The following is an 18,557-nucleotide window of genomic DNA, read 5'->3' as shown; positions in this document are numbered from 1 at the left end:
CTATGTATCAATAGCACATTGGGCAGTACTTAGAACGTGTAGCCACCGGTGTGTGGCCAAAAGTATCTATACTTATCCCTCAGGCTTACTTGGTGTTGAAGGCAAAGATAAGAGAGAAGGGAAAGAGGGGGGGGGGGGGGGGGGGGGGGGGTGCAAAACGCATGTTAGAAGTCTAGAATATGCCACCATTTGTTTGTATGGCATTTAAAGTATGGGAAATTGTTAATAAAACAACATTTTGATCAACGGTTGGTTAAGGATTAGCATGGATCTGTCTTAAAATATATCTTAAATATTAATATCTATAACTAACAGAACAAACATTGAACTCGTTTTCTTGGAAGTTCTTGGAAGGTCTTTGACCAGTCAAGCACCATCATCATTTTGGCATATCAGTTGGCATTTGCCACCAAAACCCACAACCTAAACGGCACACCTCAACATGCACACATACACGTCATACAGTAAATGAAGAATAAATTATCCGACCAATTCACGGAGCCTATCGGGTGGACCGGTGTAGAATGAGTACCGCCCACTCAATATTTATACGCACAATGTCATCTCGCGCTCAACTTCAGAAGTTGAATTTGAGAACTTCATCTTGACCAACACTTGTTAGATCCGTGGGAAAACACTTCTGAATATTTATTTTCCGAAAATCCTCATATACGTAAGATATTACTAACATTCATAAAATGTACTATTTTATATGAGTTATTATAGTTATAATTTGAAATGCAATATCATCTTTGTGTAAAATGTGAAAAAATGCGTGTAGCTGGATACATTTTTAAAATATATTTTCTTTAGTGCTTGAGGTTTCTTTTTGCATAGCTTTCAATTGGCAACACATAGAGTGGTTCGTACACTTTGTATGCATGATTAGGCTACTGAATAGTGAGTGAGTGACTAATTCACTTGCAGGTACTATTGATCAAATTATACCATTTATTTACTTTTCTTTACTTTTTTAATTTTCTGTTTATCACAGGATTATTTGACTGTCTCGCGCATTGTTGCCTGGATATCAGTACTAGCCTAAATACCAAAACTTTTGGGAATTTTTCTTCCCCGGGAGTTGAACATCGTCCAGGTGGTTTGGGAACACCCTCCTTCCCAAGGGGTGTGTGTGAGAACTCGTCCCGAGATGCGTTCGCTTCTGCCGGTTACTGTGTATTGCATCAGCCTACTCTCCCTCCAGCAGCTCCTGGCTCTCCCGGCCGCAGACCGTCTGGAGAGAAGCAGGTAGGAAGAAAGACATTACATTACCTTCCTATATTGAACGTGCGTTCCAGTTCCTTCTCTTTCACTTTCTACGAGTGATCCTTTCTGGAAGTGATGATAATTGAACAGAAATTTTCTTCTGGAGGGCACATTGGATATATAAAAGTGCATGCTATTTCAATAGGAAATCTGAAGGTCTAATTCAAATATAGGCTACATGTAGTCGTATTTTATTCCAGGATTCGGAAAATAAAGTGATGGATGAGATGCATTATTATGAAATTGGTTATTCTCGAATGTCCAATGACTTTGCCGGTGTTTGGTGAATTGACGCGCGCCTTTTATTAGCCTACTGTTTTTTAAAAATTAAATCACACTGTCAAACCCCAAACCGGTTGAACCACTTATTGAATCATGTCGAGGTTTATGGCATAAAGTACGCTGAAGTTTTTGTTCAGTCAGGCAGGGTGTTGTGTCGGGGAGATAACGGATAGAGAGTAGTGCTGGCCCTCAAGGTCAGAGCGAGGCAGACGTGATACAGTGAACGTGCGTTCCTGCTCGGATAACCTGGGGTCTCTGTAGTTATAATATGACCATGTGGAAAAGTTTGAGGGGAATCCCTGTAACCTGGGGTCTCTGTAGTTATAATATGACCATGTGGAAAAGTTTGAGGGGAATCCCTGGATGGATTGAGAGTTCATCCATGCGCGCCTTGCGCAGTCTCTCGTTTGCACTGCTCTCTCCATTGGGCTAGGTCTGTTATGGGATTTAAACACTTGTGTTGGCTTAAAATTCATGATAGTGTAGGCTAACGAGCGCTATCTTATCCATCATCACTATGTTGAAAAATGGGAACCATGATGATATTACACATTTATTCCATCTGCATAATAAAGCGTACTCATCAGAATTTGTGTTCTTATATGATGCAACTGAATTTAGTCCAAAAACTCAAAATGTAGCTAATGGGACAGAGGACAATACGACCGTCATTGCATCATATTTTTCACACTGCGCTATAAACACATATGCTCAGGCTAGGCGCGTTATTAAAGACTGTTCAGTATTTGATTTATATATTACCGATGTAGATAAATGTTACATCCAATCTGTCAGTATTCATGAAAGACTTCCGTACAGTTCGTTATAGGTCCCTAAACGAAAGTGCTAGCTACTTGCGTCAGTGTTCAAAGTCAAGGTTTATTGCGCCAAACCATCTACTTTATCTTATTCACATGTGACCAAATTTTGGAATGCAACAGATATATGGTTGTGTGTTTGTCTTACAAATTAAGTTTGGTTTTAGTAATTTGTTCAGACAAATGTATGGTCCTTAAGTTAACTGTTTTTTCCACCTCTGCTATCATATGTCCCACATTAGGTCATATTCCTAACACAGCAGTATATCTGACCTCATGTGGGACATATGATAGCAGAGGTGGAAAAAACAGTCCTCCTCATGTTGGCATTTGCTGAATTCACCCAAAATTTCAGGCACTGTAATACTGTAATGAGTGGTATTTTCCCACTCTGCTATTCTTCTATGTATGACATGGTAGTAAAATCCCAAGATTACAGGGAATTGGTCAACAATACCCACACACCCACACACACGTACGCACACGCATGCATGCATACACGCGCACACACACACACACACACACACACACACACACACACACACACACACACACACACACACACACATACACACTGCCCTCCTATTTCATTGGGAGGGCAGACGTGCCTGTTCAAAGTGAAGGAGAAGTGCACTAGTGAAGACTCCAGTCTCTGGTGTGTTTTAGTGCAGTGAGAACTAGAGCAGAGGGTAGAGTCAGTGTCTGCATGCCCTCTTCTGGTGGGAGACTGACAGGAACCAGGACCCTGTCAATGAGAGAAACCAATTAAAACAGATGATTACCTTCACCAAGAGCCATGCCTTTACATGGAAATCTGGGATGTTCAAAGCTGTTAGTCATTTTTTGGGGGCAAATGAAGTAAGGCACTTGGTTGTATCTAGTTGTTCCTCTAATGTGGGTTAGCGCTGTAGGACACACTGACAGGTCCCAAAAAATGTCTATGAGTTGTGTTGTTGGTCTGGTAACTCAGACATGATCAACCAAGGGATCTGGAGATTATCATTTGTTGAAACTTATTCATATTATTACTAGGTCAGTGACACCACTATTATCTTGCTTTATACAGGGCCTTTGGAAAGTATTCAGACCCCTTGACTTTTTCCACATTTTGTTAGGTTACAGCCTTATTCTAAAATGTATTAAATGTTTTTTTCCCCTCATCAATCTACACACAATACCCCATAATGACAAAGCAAAAACAGGTTTTTAGACATTTTTGCAAATTTATAAAAAACGGAAATATTACATTTACATAAGTATTCCTACCCTTTACTGAGTACTTTGTTGAAGCACCTTCGGCAGCGGTCACAGCCTCGAGTCTTCTTGGGTATGAAACTACAAGCTTGGCATGCCTGTATTTGGGGACTTTCTCCCATTCTTCTATGCAGACCCTCTCAAGCTCTGTCAGGTTGGATGAGAAGCATTGCTGCACAGCTACAGTTGAAGTCGGAAGTTTACATCCACTTAGGTTGGAGTCATTAAAACTCATTTTTCAACCACTCCACCACTGTCTTGTTAACAAACTATAGTTTTGGCAAGTCGGTTAGGACATCTACGTTGTGCATGACACAAGTAATATTTCCAACAATTGTTTACAGACAGATTATTTAACTTATAATTCACTGTATCACAATTCCAGTGGGTCAGAAGTTTATATACATTAAGATGACTGTGCCTTTAAACAGCTTGGAAAACTTCAGAAAATTATGTCATGGCTTTAGAGGTTTCTGATAGGCTAATTGACAGAATTTGAGTCATTTGGAGGTGTGCCTGTGCTTGATATCATGGAAAATCAAAAGAAATCAGCCAAGACCTCAGAAAAAACAATTGTAGACCTCCACAAGTCTGGTTCATCCTTGGGAGCAATTTCCAAATGCCTGAAGGTACCCTGTTCATCTGAGCAAACAATAGTACGCAAGTATAAACACCATGGGACCACGCAGCCATCATACCGCTCAGGAAGGAGATGCATTCTGTCTCCTAGAGATGAACGTACTTTAGTGCGAAAAGTGCAAATCAGAACAACAGCAATGGACCTTGAGAAGATGCTGGAGGAAACAGGTACAAAAGTATCTATATCCACAGTAAAACGAGTCCTATATCGACATAACCTGAAAGGTGGCTCAGCAAGGAAGAAGCCACTGCTCCAAAACCTCCATAAAAAGCCAGACTACGGTTTGCAACTGCACATGGGGACAAAGATCGTACTTTTTGGAGAAATGTCTTCTGGTCTGATGAAACAAAAATAGAACTGTTTGGCCATAATGATCATCGTTATGTTTGGAGGAAAAAGGGGGAGGCTTGCAAACCGAAGAACACCATCCCAACCGTGAAGCACGGGGGTGGCAGCATCAAGTTATGGGGGTGCTTTGCTGCAGGAGGGACTGGTGCACTTCACAAAATAGATAGCATCATGAGGTAGGAAAACGATGTGGATATATTGAAGCAACCTTTCAAGACATCAGTTAAAGCTTGATTGCAAATGTGTCTTCCAAATGGACAATGACCTCAAGCACACTTCCAAAGTTGTGGCGAAATGGCTTAAGGACAACATTGTCAAAGTATTGGAGTGGCCATCACAAAGCCCTGACCTAAATCTAATCGAAATTGTGTGGGCAGAACTGAAAAAGCTTGTGCGAGCAAGGAGGCCTACAAACCTGACTCAGTTACACCAGCTCTGTCAGGAGGAATGGGCCAAAATTCACCCAACTTATTGTGGGAAGCTTGTGGAAGGCTACCCAAAACGTTTGACCCAAGTTAAACAATTTAAAGGCAATGCTACCAAATACTAATTGAGTGTATGTACATTTCTGACCCACTGGGAATTTGATGAAAGCTGAAATAAATAATTATCTCTACTATTATTCTGACATTTCACATTCTTAAAATAAAGTGGTGATCCTAACTGACCTAAGTCAGGGAATTTTTACTCTGATTAAATGTCAGCAATTGTGAAAAACTGAGTTTAAATGTATTTGGCTAAGGTGTATGTAAACTTCTGACTTAAACTGTATTTTAACGTCTCTCCAGAGATGTTAGAATAGGTTCAAGTCCGGGCTCTGGCTAGGCCACTCAATAACATTCAGAGACTTGTCCTGAAGCAACTCCTGCATTGTCTTGGCTGTCTCCTTTGGGTTGTTGTCCTGTTGGAAGGTGAACCTTCGCCCCAGTCTGAGATCCTTAGCGCTCTGGAGCAGGTTTTCATCAAGGATCTGTACTTTGCTCCGTTAATCTTTTCCTCGATCCTGACTTGTCTCCCTGCCACTGAAAAACATCCCCACAGCATGATGCTGCCACCACCATGCTTCACCGTAGGGATGGTGCCAGGTTTCCTCCAGGCGTGATGCTTGGCATTCAGGCCAAAAAGTTTTGCTGACATGCATCCATGAATGGACTGGCAAGTCTTTATGACCTATATTTAAGGTTATTGACTTATGAGTATGTGGAAAAAGAGGGTTGTTTTTACCCTGCATGGCCTAGATTGGCAGGGCTGAGATGGATGTGCCAGACAACAGTCTCCATATAAGGTGACCCTATTCTGACAGGAGGGCCCCTACGCTGGAGGTTCGGACTTAGCTCAACAACCTCTGTCTACAGGTGTGTGTGTGTGTGTGTGTGTGTGCGCGTGTGCCTGTGTGTCTGCTCATAGACAAACACCTGCCACTGAAATCAAATCGAAGTAAGGGGAAGCATGACTCAAACGCCTCTCTGTTTATTTCAGACAGAGCTCCCAGCAGGGATGGGCTATTTCTGCTTCCCAGTGGTTGTTATGATTTTAATCTCTCAGAACTAACTTCCCATTTAAAACAGCAGGGGCAGAATTTATGGGTAGCAGTGCTCTCTATCAGTGTATTTGAGTGAACACGGCAGCTTTTCAAAAACAAACAGTTCAATAAGAGTGAGTCTGTTTGTCTTGTCCAAGCTGTGGCTGTGTGAGGGGTTATCATTCCTAGAAATCCCCTCGGGATGTTCCCTTGGTGATGGAAGGGCGATTCATAATGTCCTCTCTCTTTTTTCTCACTTTCTCTCTAATTCTGGTTTCTCTCTCTGCCTTCTTCCCTCCTTTTATCTATTTATTTACTCAGTAAATGTCCCACTTTTTCTTCCTTCCATACCAAATGCTCTGTTCTTCCCATCACACATGATAATCCCATCACAGGCCGATAACAATAACACAGGCCTCATCGCTCCTCTCATTCCTCTTTTCAGACTGAGATGTGATGGGTGTGTGTGCTGTACCGATAAAGTGCTCTATGTCCTGATCATGGACGGCCCGCGGGGCTTTGTGTTTTGACAACCTTGCTCTCGGCCATTCACAATACATACTATACCCTTCATTTTACATACAGTAACAGCTTGAGAGAAAATAGAGCCAAACCACATGGTAAATATGGCTTTAGAGACAAAGCAGTTTTACGTTGTGGATTCCAGCTGTGGGGTGCAGGGCGCCCCAGAGAGAGGCATGTTACTGGAGCTGATGTGCTTGTTGTCATGATGACCCACTACTTCCACACAGTCTGGGACAGAGGTCAATGATATGACATGTCAGACATCCCAGACAGGATGAACACAGTTTGTGTATTGAGCGCGTGTGGGAGGGTCAAGTATATTCTCTTTAGAAAGAGGGACTGTGTAAGTGTAGACTACTGGTCTGGCTGTGTGTATTTGAGTCTGTGTGTATTTGAGTCTGTGTGTATTGTGGTCGTGAATTTGCTCAGGATCCTGACTGGACAGATAAAAACCAATGTTTTTCCCGTCTGTCCATCCTCCTCCTAAATCATTAACTCCCTCTGTCACCCCATATGGGGCAAGTGTCAGGGCCAAGCCCCCTGCATGCAATTCAGACGTCAACACCCATCCATTGTCCAAACACAATATTTAACCCAGAAACAGGCACATTGCATCATTATCCACCTCCCAGAGGACCTACTGTTGCATCCATTAGATGGTGATAGATTATAGAACTCTATATACAATAACTTTATTTAGATTTATAGACATGCTTATACAATATCAAAGACGTAACATGAACATTACCTTGACTAATATGGCTCATAAACACTTCAACTTTACTCCAGTTATCTCTTTTATGTACTTAAATACATTTTGCGTGCCTCACAGTCTGATATAACCCTGGCTGGCCCTGTAGATTGCTCTGTGAGAGGCAGTATGTATGGCTCTGAGGTTAGACCTCTGCTCTGAGTACATTTGGCTGCTCTGATGTGGGCCACACTGTAAACACAGGTCTGGACTGGCAATGTATGGAGATGTAATGTATCTACCATATAAACACTGCCATGACCCTCCCTCCCTCTCACCCACTCTTTCTCTTTCTCCTTCTCTCTCTGTGCTCCATGGGAGTCATTATGACCAGGCCTAAATAAGAGGGGGAACCAGTCTCCCACCAGGCAGCTCAGAATTCCACAGTGGATTAGTGGCTAAGACCTAAATTCCACCGTCCACATCCATAAAGGAAATGCTTCCACTCTGCACTGAAACCTGACCATGGCAAAAGGCTTGTGTGTGTGTGTGCATTGGGGATGTCACGATACCAGTATCGAGATACTATGATACCAGATTTTCCACAGCAAAAAAATAAAACACGAATTAGACAAAACTCGATGGTACAATAAAAACCTACTTTACATACAATTGTGGGTGCTATAGCTTGCAAAATTAACTACTGTGACTCTAGGTGACAATAAATTAAATCTGCTTCGTGTTTTGTTTCCTTGCCACGATACTTCTGACTATCGCAATACTGGAATCGTGACAACCCTTGTACTGTCTGTCTGTCTGTCTGTCTGTCTGTCTGTCTGTCTGTCTGTCTGTCTGTCTGTCTGGGAGACGGATTTCAAACTATACAGTGGTTGCAGTTCCACGTTCCAATTGTACTGAGGCGGCCACTCACAGCTGCAGTGCTGACTCCTGATCTCCATCGGTACTGTACTTAGCTAGAATAACACCTACATTTTCCTCAACCACCAATAGAACATGAAACGGGTTTAGTCCTCTCCTCAGACCTCAGAGCTCCATCTGTGTTCATTCTTCAGCCTTTATCCTGTGTTCTTTCTTTAACACTAACAGTAAATGTAGGTGTTATTCTAGCTAAGTACAGTCATTTGTAGTGTGGATGGATGCCTACAGTACCGATGGAGATCAGGAGTCAGCACTGCAGCTGTGAGTGGCCGCCTCAGTACAATTGGAACGTGGAACTGCAACCACTGTATAGTTTGAAGTCCGTCTCCCAATTCCCAAACCACTACACACTTAAGTCTGTTGAGGGGAACAAGAGAGAATAGTGGATATGTGGCAGTCGTTCTTTCAAGCCGTGGACTTTAGCAACTGTGTACACTTTCACCCAACGCAGTGCATGATGAGGAAAGTGGTAAATCAACCCTCAGCACGTACTTATCGTCAATACAAGAGGTTATAAAACCACCAACGCATGGAGAACAAGCGGCAGCAATGGTTCATTCACAAATAAATCGCCTTTCGCTTATTTCTGTCTCCTTACTGAGAACACAATCTGTCCTCTGTTAGCTGCATGGGGCCTGGCGAGGATTATGTATGAATGTGCCACATTTACTGCTGATTAAGGCAGCCCATGGTAGGCTCCAGCCCCCTGGGTATAAGCATGTATGAAAGGCCTGGTACTGGCCAAGGCTTACCCCTCTCTGAGGGGGCCTTACTGGGGCAGAAGAGGGCATCAGGCTGGGGCTGGTGGAACATCGGCGATTTAAATTTGTATCACAAACAATGTTTGAGAAAATCATGATAAAAAGTATCCATTTTAGGCCCTTTTTAGACCTATACTGTACATGCCTCCTATAAGACCCTATGATCCGTGAACTGTACGTGATAGACAACATCTTGAAGTCATTATATTCTTATAGTGTGTTTTAAAATATGGAGTAGGTCTAGATTCTGAAATAAAAATAATCACATTCATTTATTCAACATTCAAATATTAATATCTCCAAACTACCCTTTTTGATTTGGTTTATTTTAAGACAATTTTTTGGAACAATATATATAAAGTACCTTACATTTCTGAAGGTGTGATTCTGAATTCTGAAGGTGTGATCAATTTTATGAGCACCACCAACACAGTGAATGAGAAAATGGATTCAAAGGGAACTCACTATGCTGGTGATTTGCTGAATGTGATTGGTTAATGACCTATCATGTCAATTTATATGTATAAAATGGGTCATATCATTAGAGGACCAGAGAGCCCACTCTGGAAATGTTCCGTGTTTGAAGAGAGTGTCTAAAAATGATAGTTTTGAGATTACTATTAATCTTTTTTATGTTGAATAAATGATTGTGAAAATGGGTATTTCAGAGAGAACACTATAAGGAGTATAATGACAGATGTTGTCTGTATTATGTACCGTTCACAGATCAGAGAGTCTTAGAGGCACGTATACTAAAAAGAGTATAAAATGGCTAATTTCATCATGATTTAAAAAAAAAAAATGGCTTGTGATAGAAATTTAAAAAACAACATGTTAAACACCCTACCACCCAATCAAGTTTCTATGTGAGAATTGTCAGAACAGTGTGAGACACCTAATTGCTCCTGTAAGTTGCTCTGGATATGACTAAATGACTAAAATGTAAATACCAAATATATTTCCTGCTCCCGCTGGCGTGGAATCACCCTGTTGTGGTGGTTCCACTGGTGGGTCTCAGTTGTGATTCCAGACCTCAGTGTCACAACTTCCGCCGAAGTCGGTCCCTCTCCTTGTACGGGCGGCGTTCGGCAGTCGACGTCACCGGCTTTCTAGCCATCGCAATCCACTTTTAATTTTCCATTTGTTTTGTCTTTGTTTTCTACAAACCTGGTTTCTATTCCCCAATTACATGTTCATTATTTAACCCTCTGTTTCCCCCATGTTTGGTGTGCGTGTTTGTTTATTATGTTCATGTTGATTCTATACAGTATAGCTGGTATTTACGAATGACCAGTATTTTCACACACCTTTTGTATTTGTTTTATACTGGTGCAGTTCGTGGATTAAACTACCTTGTACACTCATCTCTGCTCTCTTGTGCCTGATTCCATGCACCAGTTACCCATAGCCTGACACTCAGTCTAAACTGTGGGATTAATATTAAAGAATAACACCACATTGCAGCACAAAGGAGTTGGGATCAGCTTACCCTTTTATCGAACCCTCAAATCCCCCTTCCTCCACCCGTTCCCTAAGCTAAGTGACTTTTAGCTTAATGCCCTCCGATGAAAATGGGAATTTTACAGAACAAGTAGGTGGATTTGTTACCAATATATTTTTTTAAATAATCTTCCACAGATCAGATGGTGCTGAAAACAAGTGTTGAGTGAGTGAATGTTTCTAAGAATGTGAAGCTCTGATATCTTTGATCCTCTGCCAATCACAAAGACCTCCATTACTGTCCATTTGCAGGATTACTTTCTCAATAGCCAAATTAGACGGGGCTGTCAGATCAGATGTGATCCAGTGAGAGAGTTCTCACGTTGGGCCGGGCTACAGCACAGGGTGCTGCTGCCTTCTCCTGGCTGTGGGCTAGAACACGGTGGCCAAAAGGCTTATTGTGGGATCAGAAGAACTGGAAACTGGAGAGGAGCATGTGCACTGGGCACACAGTTACACCTCCGGTCCAAAGTCTTTGGCCAAAACACTCCCCTCAGATCCATTCGATCCCTCTGGCACAGACACATACAAATGAGTTCTGGCTGGCCCAAGGGATAAGACAGACAAGTTAACACTTGCTTGTGAAGCCATTATATAAAAGCTAAGGGCATCAGCGTCAGGTGAAGGTAAATCGGTCAAGTCAGATGGTGTGACAGAGAAGAGAGGAGGACAAAAGGACATGCCACGAACTCCCTAGGTGGGAGGTGAACCCCACAGAAACCCAAACACATTTAACCTCCTTTAAACAGTAGATTTGCTCTTTCTTTCTTTTTTCTCCCGCTCCGCCCCCTCCAGTTACAAATTCTCCAAGATAATTGTTTTTTTAACTACATCACAGGGTCTTTATGGCTGTCTGCCAGCCCAGAATAGCCTGACTAGCGAAGCAGCCATCGTCTACTGCGTTGGGTCGGGCTCGGGGCGGCATGTTGTGTTATGGGAGTTCCAGCGCTGAGTGTGCCACAAAGTCCACTACTGCTCCACCAGGGGTGGATGAGGGCATTTGCCACCCAACAGGGGGTTAAATGGGTATTATAAACACACACAAGCACACACACAAACTACTTGGTCGATAGGGGGGATTGGGACTGACACAATGTCTTAGGCAGCAGGTAGACTAGCGGTTAGAGTGTTGGGCCACTAACCGAAAGGTCGCTGGTTTAAATACCTGAGCTGACAAGGTGGAAAAACTGTTGATGTGCTCTTGCGCAAGGCACTTAATCCTAATTTGCTCCAGGGGAACCGTACTACTATGGCTGACCCTGTAAAACAACACACTTGACTGCTCCTATCTGGTGTACAATAAAACACAATTTTTTTTTTACCTAGGCAGGTCAGTTAATAACAAATTCTTATTTTCAATGGGTTAACTGCCTTGTTCAGGCACAGAACAACAGATTTGTACCTTGTCAGCTTGGGGATTCGAACTTGCAACCTTTTGATTACTAGTCCAACGCTCTATCCACTAGGCTACCCTGCCGCCCCATTACTATGTAGCTGGCTACAGCACACCCACTGATCACAGACGTCAATTCAACATCTATTCCATGTTAGTTACACGTCATTTCAAACAACATTTATTCAACCAGTGTGTGCTCAGTGGGCATTGTTTGGTACTGGCAGTCTACACACCCCATCAGTCCTGTTTTTGTCCAGGGACTCCCAAAGGAAGCTGTTCTGGAGCTGTGTTACCTTTGTTTTGTTTATTCACCATCTCTTGTTTCCAAACGGATTAAGTTTCCTCCTTCCTCCTGTGTGAGAAACACATTTTCCACCACGGATTCCAAACACAAAAGAAGAATGAGCCTGAACAGAAGATTGTATTTCAGCCTTTTTGTGTACAGAAAGGTCAACTAAATAAAAATGTACTGTAATGAATATAGACGATCCAAATCTCTATAGCAACCACATTGCAGTATTTATGCGGTATATAAACGTAGCTTTTCCACACAATCAAATACAATTTGTGCCTGTCTGGCAGCCTGGTGTTTGGCACAGAAGGTGGGTGTGACTTGGCCATGGCCACAGAAGAACAGAGCTGAATGACTAGGTGCTCCTGGAAATAGTGCTCCCTCTGCACTACCACAGTGGTTACCAGTGACACCCACCATCACCAGACACCAGGGCCCTGCCCTGTACGGGCAAACAGGCTGGATGGCAGGGATACAGACAGGTGGGGGCAAAGCTCATTCAGTGTTTTCTTTGTGTTGGAACTCTGTGTACATGTCAAATATAGCTACCTTGAAACTTTCACTGACTGACCACTCATGGTGCTGTTGCTGGAATAGCACTATATTTTTGTGTGTAAAGTAGCTAGATTGGCTAGTTACATTGGGCTTCAAGCCCACAACACACCAGAAAACTCAGTTTTAGGTTAAATTGGTTGAACAAACCCATAAATGCTCAAAGTCATGTTTGTAGTCTGTAGAATTTTGACCATTAACAACATGTTTGGCCAAGGCACTGAACACATTAACTAAGAGACCGCCTTGAGGAGGCACAGAAGGGTTTGGAACCCTGTTCATTAATATAGCCACTTCTCGCTGTGTCTGTACAGAGATTGGTTGGTTACCACTTGCATAGTGGCGTTCTACAGTAGGCCTACCCTGTTATTTCTCACAATCCAGTCAGCGTTTCACGAGGAGAACGCTGCTCTTTTTATAATTACGCTGTATGCCAACTATCATTACTGCTTCTCCTAAAGAGCAGTTGGAAGCCGGTCAGAACCTGATGCTGTGGAAATGTTTCTGTGTCTCTTTAAAATGGAAAAAGGATACAAAAGGGAGCTTTTTTCTTTCTTGTTCTAACTTTATCATGGGAGGACATTTAACACACAAAAGTCATACTTACTACTTAAAAGAATTGAGGCTTGAAATACCCACTTGCGCCATTTTGAGAATTGAATTCCCCGACTCACTGTGGCCGGTGCTTCGTCAATATGACTTCCGCCAGGTGAGCCTCTACCTACCTATTTCTAGCATCTGTAATAAACGAAGACACAGAGACACAAATTCGAACCCTCTGAGCAAACACACCCACAACAGTTCAGAGAAAAGAATCCCCAGTGCCAAGTTTGAGTTGAGCAGCCAGTGTCATCATCAAGAAGAGAACAGATGGCAGGGCCTCCTCCTCCTCAGCACTAAAGCCAGAGTCAATCTGAGATGTGTTTGCTAAACAGGCTGTTCCTGAAACTTGGGGATGTCTCTTTCCTGTGGACACTTGCCACAGTTTGCTCTGTACATTAGCCTTCCCTCTCTTGAGTGAGTAGTCAGTAAATCTCCAGAGCCACTCTGTCTGTTTGCTTTAGCTAAGGTGGACATGGAGTCTCAATAGTTTTGACATCCAGTATGTTGATATTACCATAATAAATTAACAGCAGCCAGGTCCCCATGCTGTTTTGTTCCTGTGCTGAAAGGCCATTAGTCTTCTAAAATGCATTAAGACAGGATGGTGACACATCAACCCTCACTATGCCCATTCCATGTGTAACATTCACTGTCAGTGTGTGTTGACATAAAATGCTGTTGGAAGTGTGCTTCACATCAGTCTGAGAATAACTAGGCCAGTTCTAAAATGACTTCTCTGATTCAATGGTCAGCATTGACCCAGAGTGGAAAGATACAGACATCAATCTTAACGACACAAGATCTGAACTCTGAACTTTTTCCTGTGTTCCCAGGTTGGAGCTGCTTAAGAAGCTTCATGCGCTGAGAGAGGAGGAGATCTTCACTCCAGAAACTGGCACCGAACTCGCCAGCCTAACAGACTCCAGCCTTTCATCAGACCTCCAGCCATCCATCAGATCTCCAAAATGGCTGCCTGGCTACCTCCGCAGAGACACACCACCCACTGTCATGAACACAGCCCATCTTGAACCTCTGGTACGTGTGAGGCTTGAGGAGGGCGTGGAGCCCCAACGGACAGGGTCAAGAGGTCGTCGCCAGGCCCAATCAGGGTCCCGGGGGGGTCACCACCACCCCCAGCTGATGAGAGTGGGGTGCGCCCTGGGAACCTGCCAGGTTCAGAACCTCAGCCACCGGCTCTATCAGCTGATTGGCCAGAGTGGACGGGAAGACTCCTCCCCCATTAACCCCCGGAGTCCGCATAGTTACGGATGAGAGACTGACGGATACTTCTCCCTCTCTTCTCTGAAAACATCAACACCCCAGCAAACTTCTATCTATAGACATGTATCTCTATTTTATGTATCACAGATAGCCTTTGCATTAGTATTGGATGTAGTCCATACCTTTTTTAGATCCTGAAATGACCATTTCTGTACTTTTTGAATTACATTTGCCTTACTCCTCTGTACACCTCAAAAATGCAACATGCTGTTTAAGAAAAGGAATCTGACATGAATGAAAGCCTCTTAGTTGACGCTTCCCACCACCAACCACCACTGGGAACGAATACCTGTCACCCAGAGATGCTCTGGACATTTGGGTCTCGTCAAAGTCTTTGTGTTTCTCCCGGCCTCCTGACTAGTCAAAGAGCTGCAAGGGGCTCAGTTTGACTTCCTAATCCTGTTAATGAAATAATAAATACCCCTGTCCACCGGTCTTTCTACTTAACACAAGCCAACGCAACTGGACGTGTCTGTATAAGGCCTGATGACCTCCACAGCAGCAGTTAGCTCTGGCCCCATTGATCAAACATTTAAACAACTAATGTGGATTTCTACCAGGGCTAGGATCAGATCCCTGTCAGAGGGAATATATTCCTGAAGACCCGTCAAAACGACCCAATGAACCCTTTTACCCCACCCTAAACCCTGCCCCCTTAGATCTGCCAGGACAATTTGAGGGACCATGTTTGACATATCTGGGTTAATCCTCTGATTTACAGACCACCAGCAACCATTTGTGGGCAGACACTGACCTTATAGACACAGACACTAACCTTACAAACACAGACACTGACCTTACAGACAAGAACCTACTGTCCTCTCTCATCTGCAGCCAATGATGTTCCCGACAGAAGCGGTCTGTGGTTCTGTGAAGTATATGTTTCAACAGACCACAGCCTTGACAGCCGCATTCAGCCATCATAGTCAAGTTTAGCAGTGGCTGGATGGAGATCTGCTTCTGGACTCGTCTAGTAGAGACTGTTTATAGAAAGAGAAAGAAGAGAGTACACATTTCAATGACTCAGTTCCTACACAAGATGGAGGTTTTTAATGTTTTTATTATGAATCATTGCGGACCTATTTCAGCGGTGAGATCTATTGGTTGGCTCGTGAACACAGTGAACACTCCCGCTGCCCTTATCTCAGGGTCTGAGTGGGGATATTATCCCCTTCATGTGATTCTTAAGTTCTCCCACTAAGTCTCGACTTTATGTTTACGGCAATTTAACCAATCAGACCTAATCTCTTTAGTAGTGCCGCAATGGTGGCGAGGTGGTACACATCGTCTGCTGTATTTATAAACAAAATAAACTTTGACTGTGCCTTGCCTTGCCCATTGGACCGTATAACTACTAGCTAAAGCATCACAAGTTGCCAACCCAAACCCAAAATCTGCCACTAGCAGTACTGCCTAGGAATATTGAGAGGCTTACTTTGGCATTATCAATAATAATCCGGTCAGTTATGATCCTAATACTGCTAGTAGTTTAGTGTGTACACACCAATACATTACGTTGTATGCTTGTAGTGTGTCAAATGAGTCCAAATTAGCACAGAGTCAACAGCAAAGTTCTCTGCTGTTACATTGTGGCTTTGTAATGACAGACCACGGATACCAAAAGTAAGGGAGACAGAGTGCCACATTTTAAATCTGGATACGAAATACGGTAAAAAAATATATGCCCCTAGATTCCCTTTTTCCCTTGTTATAACTGTCTCTGAAATGGTGGGCGGATGCCCTCACTAGAAATAACCAAAAACAATCTCAACTCAGCATGCATGCCAAAAACTAGCCTAACCTTCAAAAGGTGCAGAGCCTGTCGATCTGAAAAAAAAACAAGCCACAACGTCTCCATGACATCTTTAATACCCATAATAATCATGCAGCCTGGCTCTTTGAAACACATTCAAATGTTTCATATCCTCGATGTCAAAGGGTTAGAATAGTTTAAATCATCCTCAAAGTTCAGACTATTAGTTTTCCAATAACTTTGATCCAAACTTGCTGATGTTGCTGTTATAAACCAGGTCAGCCATTAGTCACACATTCATGTATTTATGACTATAGCTATGTAACTATTAGGTTACTGTGTCGTAATTAAACAGTCACAGGAGTACCCAAAATCAGCTTAGAGTCTTTTAGGGTCCAGGTTTTTACTGTTTTGTTTTGACCACAGTGTTGCCTAAATGAAATCATTCTAGAACTATTTAAGTTAGTTGGGAAAGTGGTTTAAATTCACCAAATATCTGACAATACTTGACAGTCATTTTGTTTTTTTTGTGATCTACATCATACTTTAGTGTGGTCTCTATCCATATCCCCCTTTTATTTTGTTTGACTTATTTTTGTCTTTTTGGACTGAATCACCATAATTAAAACTGGGGTTTTATTTTATTTTAGATTTAGCTCATTTAATCGTGGAGTGATTCTCTGTCTCACTCTCTCTATCTCACCATCTCTCCCTCTCCCACTCTCTCTCCTTCTATCTCAGTGATGACGGCGACACCAGGTTGCAGGTCATAATCCGTGGTTCATTGGTTCTTTAAGTCTAATCTGTTCAAAGGCTTTGTGAAACACACATGCCATTGTCTCTGCTGTAATTGAGCTAATCAATGTCTCGTGACAAGACCATTAAAAGGCTTTTCAAACGCTAAGAACCTTGGTGAATCTCTCTTAACTTCTTCTTAACCACCACTGTCACAAGTGTGTGTTTGTGTCTGACCGGCCACATATAGAATCAGGAACCAACCTTGTGTTTGTTGGATTTTTGTTGGGGTCATTTTGTTTTTGCTGTACTTTTTCTTTGTGTTGTGAATCTCATATGACAGTAATTACACGACAGTGTTGTGTCACTGGCGGGTCCGTAGCCTTTCCTAGCAGCATAGCTGAGTGTTTTGTCTGGGTAAACTGCGTACCACCAGATTATTTACGACCTTTGACCACTAATACCTCCCCTTGTGTGTTAAGAGAAACACTCTCCATCAGTCTTACATCAAACCTAACGCTGCCATCGCCTGCCATTGTTAACTTAACCTATGTCGTAAAGAGAATCAAGAGATTGTGTTGGGTGTTCACGTCTGTATGTGAGTGTGTATGTGTAGGTACTTATAGTATAGTCGTCCTAACCAGGGATCTGACACATCACAATCCCAGTCTGTTTTTCCTCATTCAATATGTAATTATACTTAAGGTCAGAAGCCTCTTATAGGGTCACAGCAAACTGAGCAAAGCACTTTAATATTGTTAGTTCCTCACAACTTGAATTTCAAATATTGCAATGCTATTTTTAATGACAGATGAGAGTTATTGTATATGTTGCATTTGATAAAGATCTGTATTAATGTCTTTGAAGAGTTGTCAGTGGAGTGGAGTGAAGATGATATCATGTGCACTTGTGCATATTATATATTATTAGTGGTACTATGTAAGAAAAGTAATATATTTAAGTTATCTTTGTATGTTTATATATGTATGTCACCAAAGACACTATTTATCTCGCATTTCCCACGCTTCTAAAAGGTGACCTTTTGTTAGGAAAGAAAAATAAATCCTAAATGTAGCTACATGTTCATGTCAGACAATGTCTTTCATTCTCTGTAAAAAAATAAACTACTGTAGTGAGATAAAGTCTAGTGTGTGCCTCTAATTTGTGAAAGTGTGTGTGTGCGTGTGTGTTTGTGTGCGCGTGCGTGTGTCTGCATGTTTAAATTCACGTGTGTGTGTGTGTGAGTACAGTATGAGCAACTCTTCACAACAGTTATTGTTAACAACATCGATGCCATTGTCAAAACAAAAAATAATGAAGTTATAATCAGAATTAAGTCTACTCTCCACAGAATTATACAAACATTATAGAACATGACAGTTGCCAGCGCTCTTCGATA

The 18,557-nt window shown here is 42.4% G+C and overlaps 1 protein-coding gene across 1 annotated transcript; it reads left to right on the top strand.

Annotated features, from left to right (window-relative positions):
* The first annotated feature begins 583 nt into the window (after nucleotides 1-583).
* Nucleotides 584-18,296, top strand: LOC110490385 (protein ADM2). The gene is made up of 3 exons (XM_021563753.2): nucleotides 584-673; nucleotides 995-1,248; nucleotides 14,223-18,296. Exons 2-3 carry the CDS (start codon nucleotides 1,151-1,153, stop codon nucleotides 14,659-14,661), a joined length of 537 nt encoding a protein of 178 aa, XP_021419428.2. The 5' UTR covers nucleotides 584-673; nucleotides 995-1,150; the 3' UTR covers nucleotides 14,662-18,296.
* The last annotated feature ends 261 nt before the right edge of the window (nucleotides 18,297-18,557 follow it).

Source organism: Oncorhynchus mykiss, chromosome 15, assembly GCF_013265735.2.
Source record: "Oncorhynchus mykiss isolate Arlee chromosome 15, USDA_OmykA_1.1, whole genome shotgun sequence".
Classification (NCBI taxonomy): domain Eukaryota; kingdom Metazoa; phylum Chordata; class Actinopteri; order Salmoniformes; family Salmonidae; genus Oncorhynchus; species Oncorhynchus mykiss.
Note: the sequence above shows the minus strand (reverse complement) of the source record. Positions and strands in the feature narration are given on the sequence as shown.

Coding starts and splice junctions, on each gene's coding strand:
- LOC110490385 (XM_021563753.2), top strand. CDS start 1,151: ATGCGTTCGCTTCTGCCGGTTACTGTGTATTGCATCAGCCTACTCTCC. Junction 1,249..14,222: donor GACCGTCTGGAGAGAAGCAG/GTAGGAAGAAAG, acceptor CTGTGTTCCCAG/GTTGGAGCTGCTTAAGAAGC.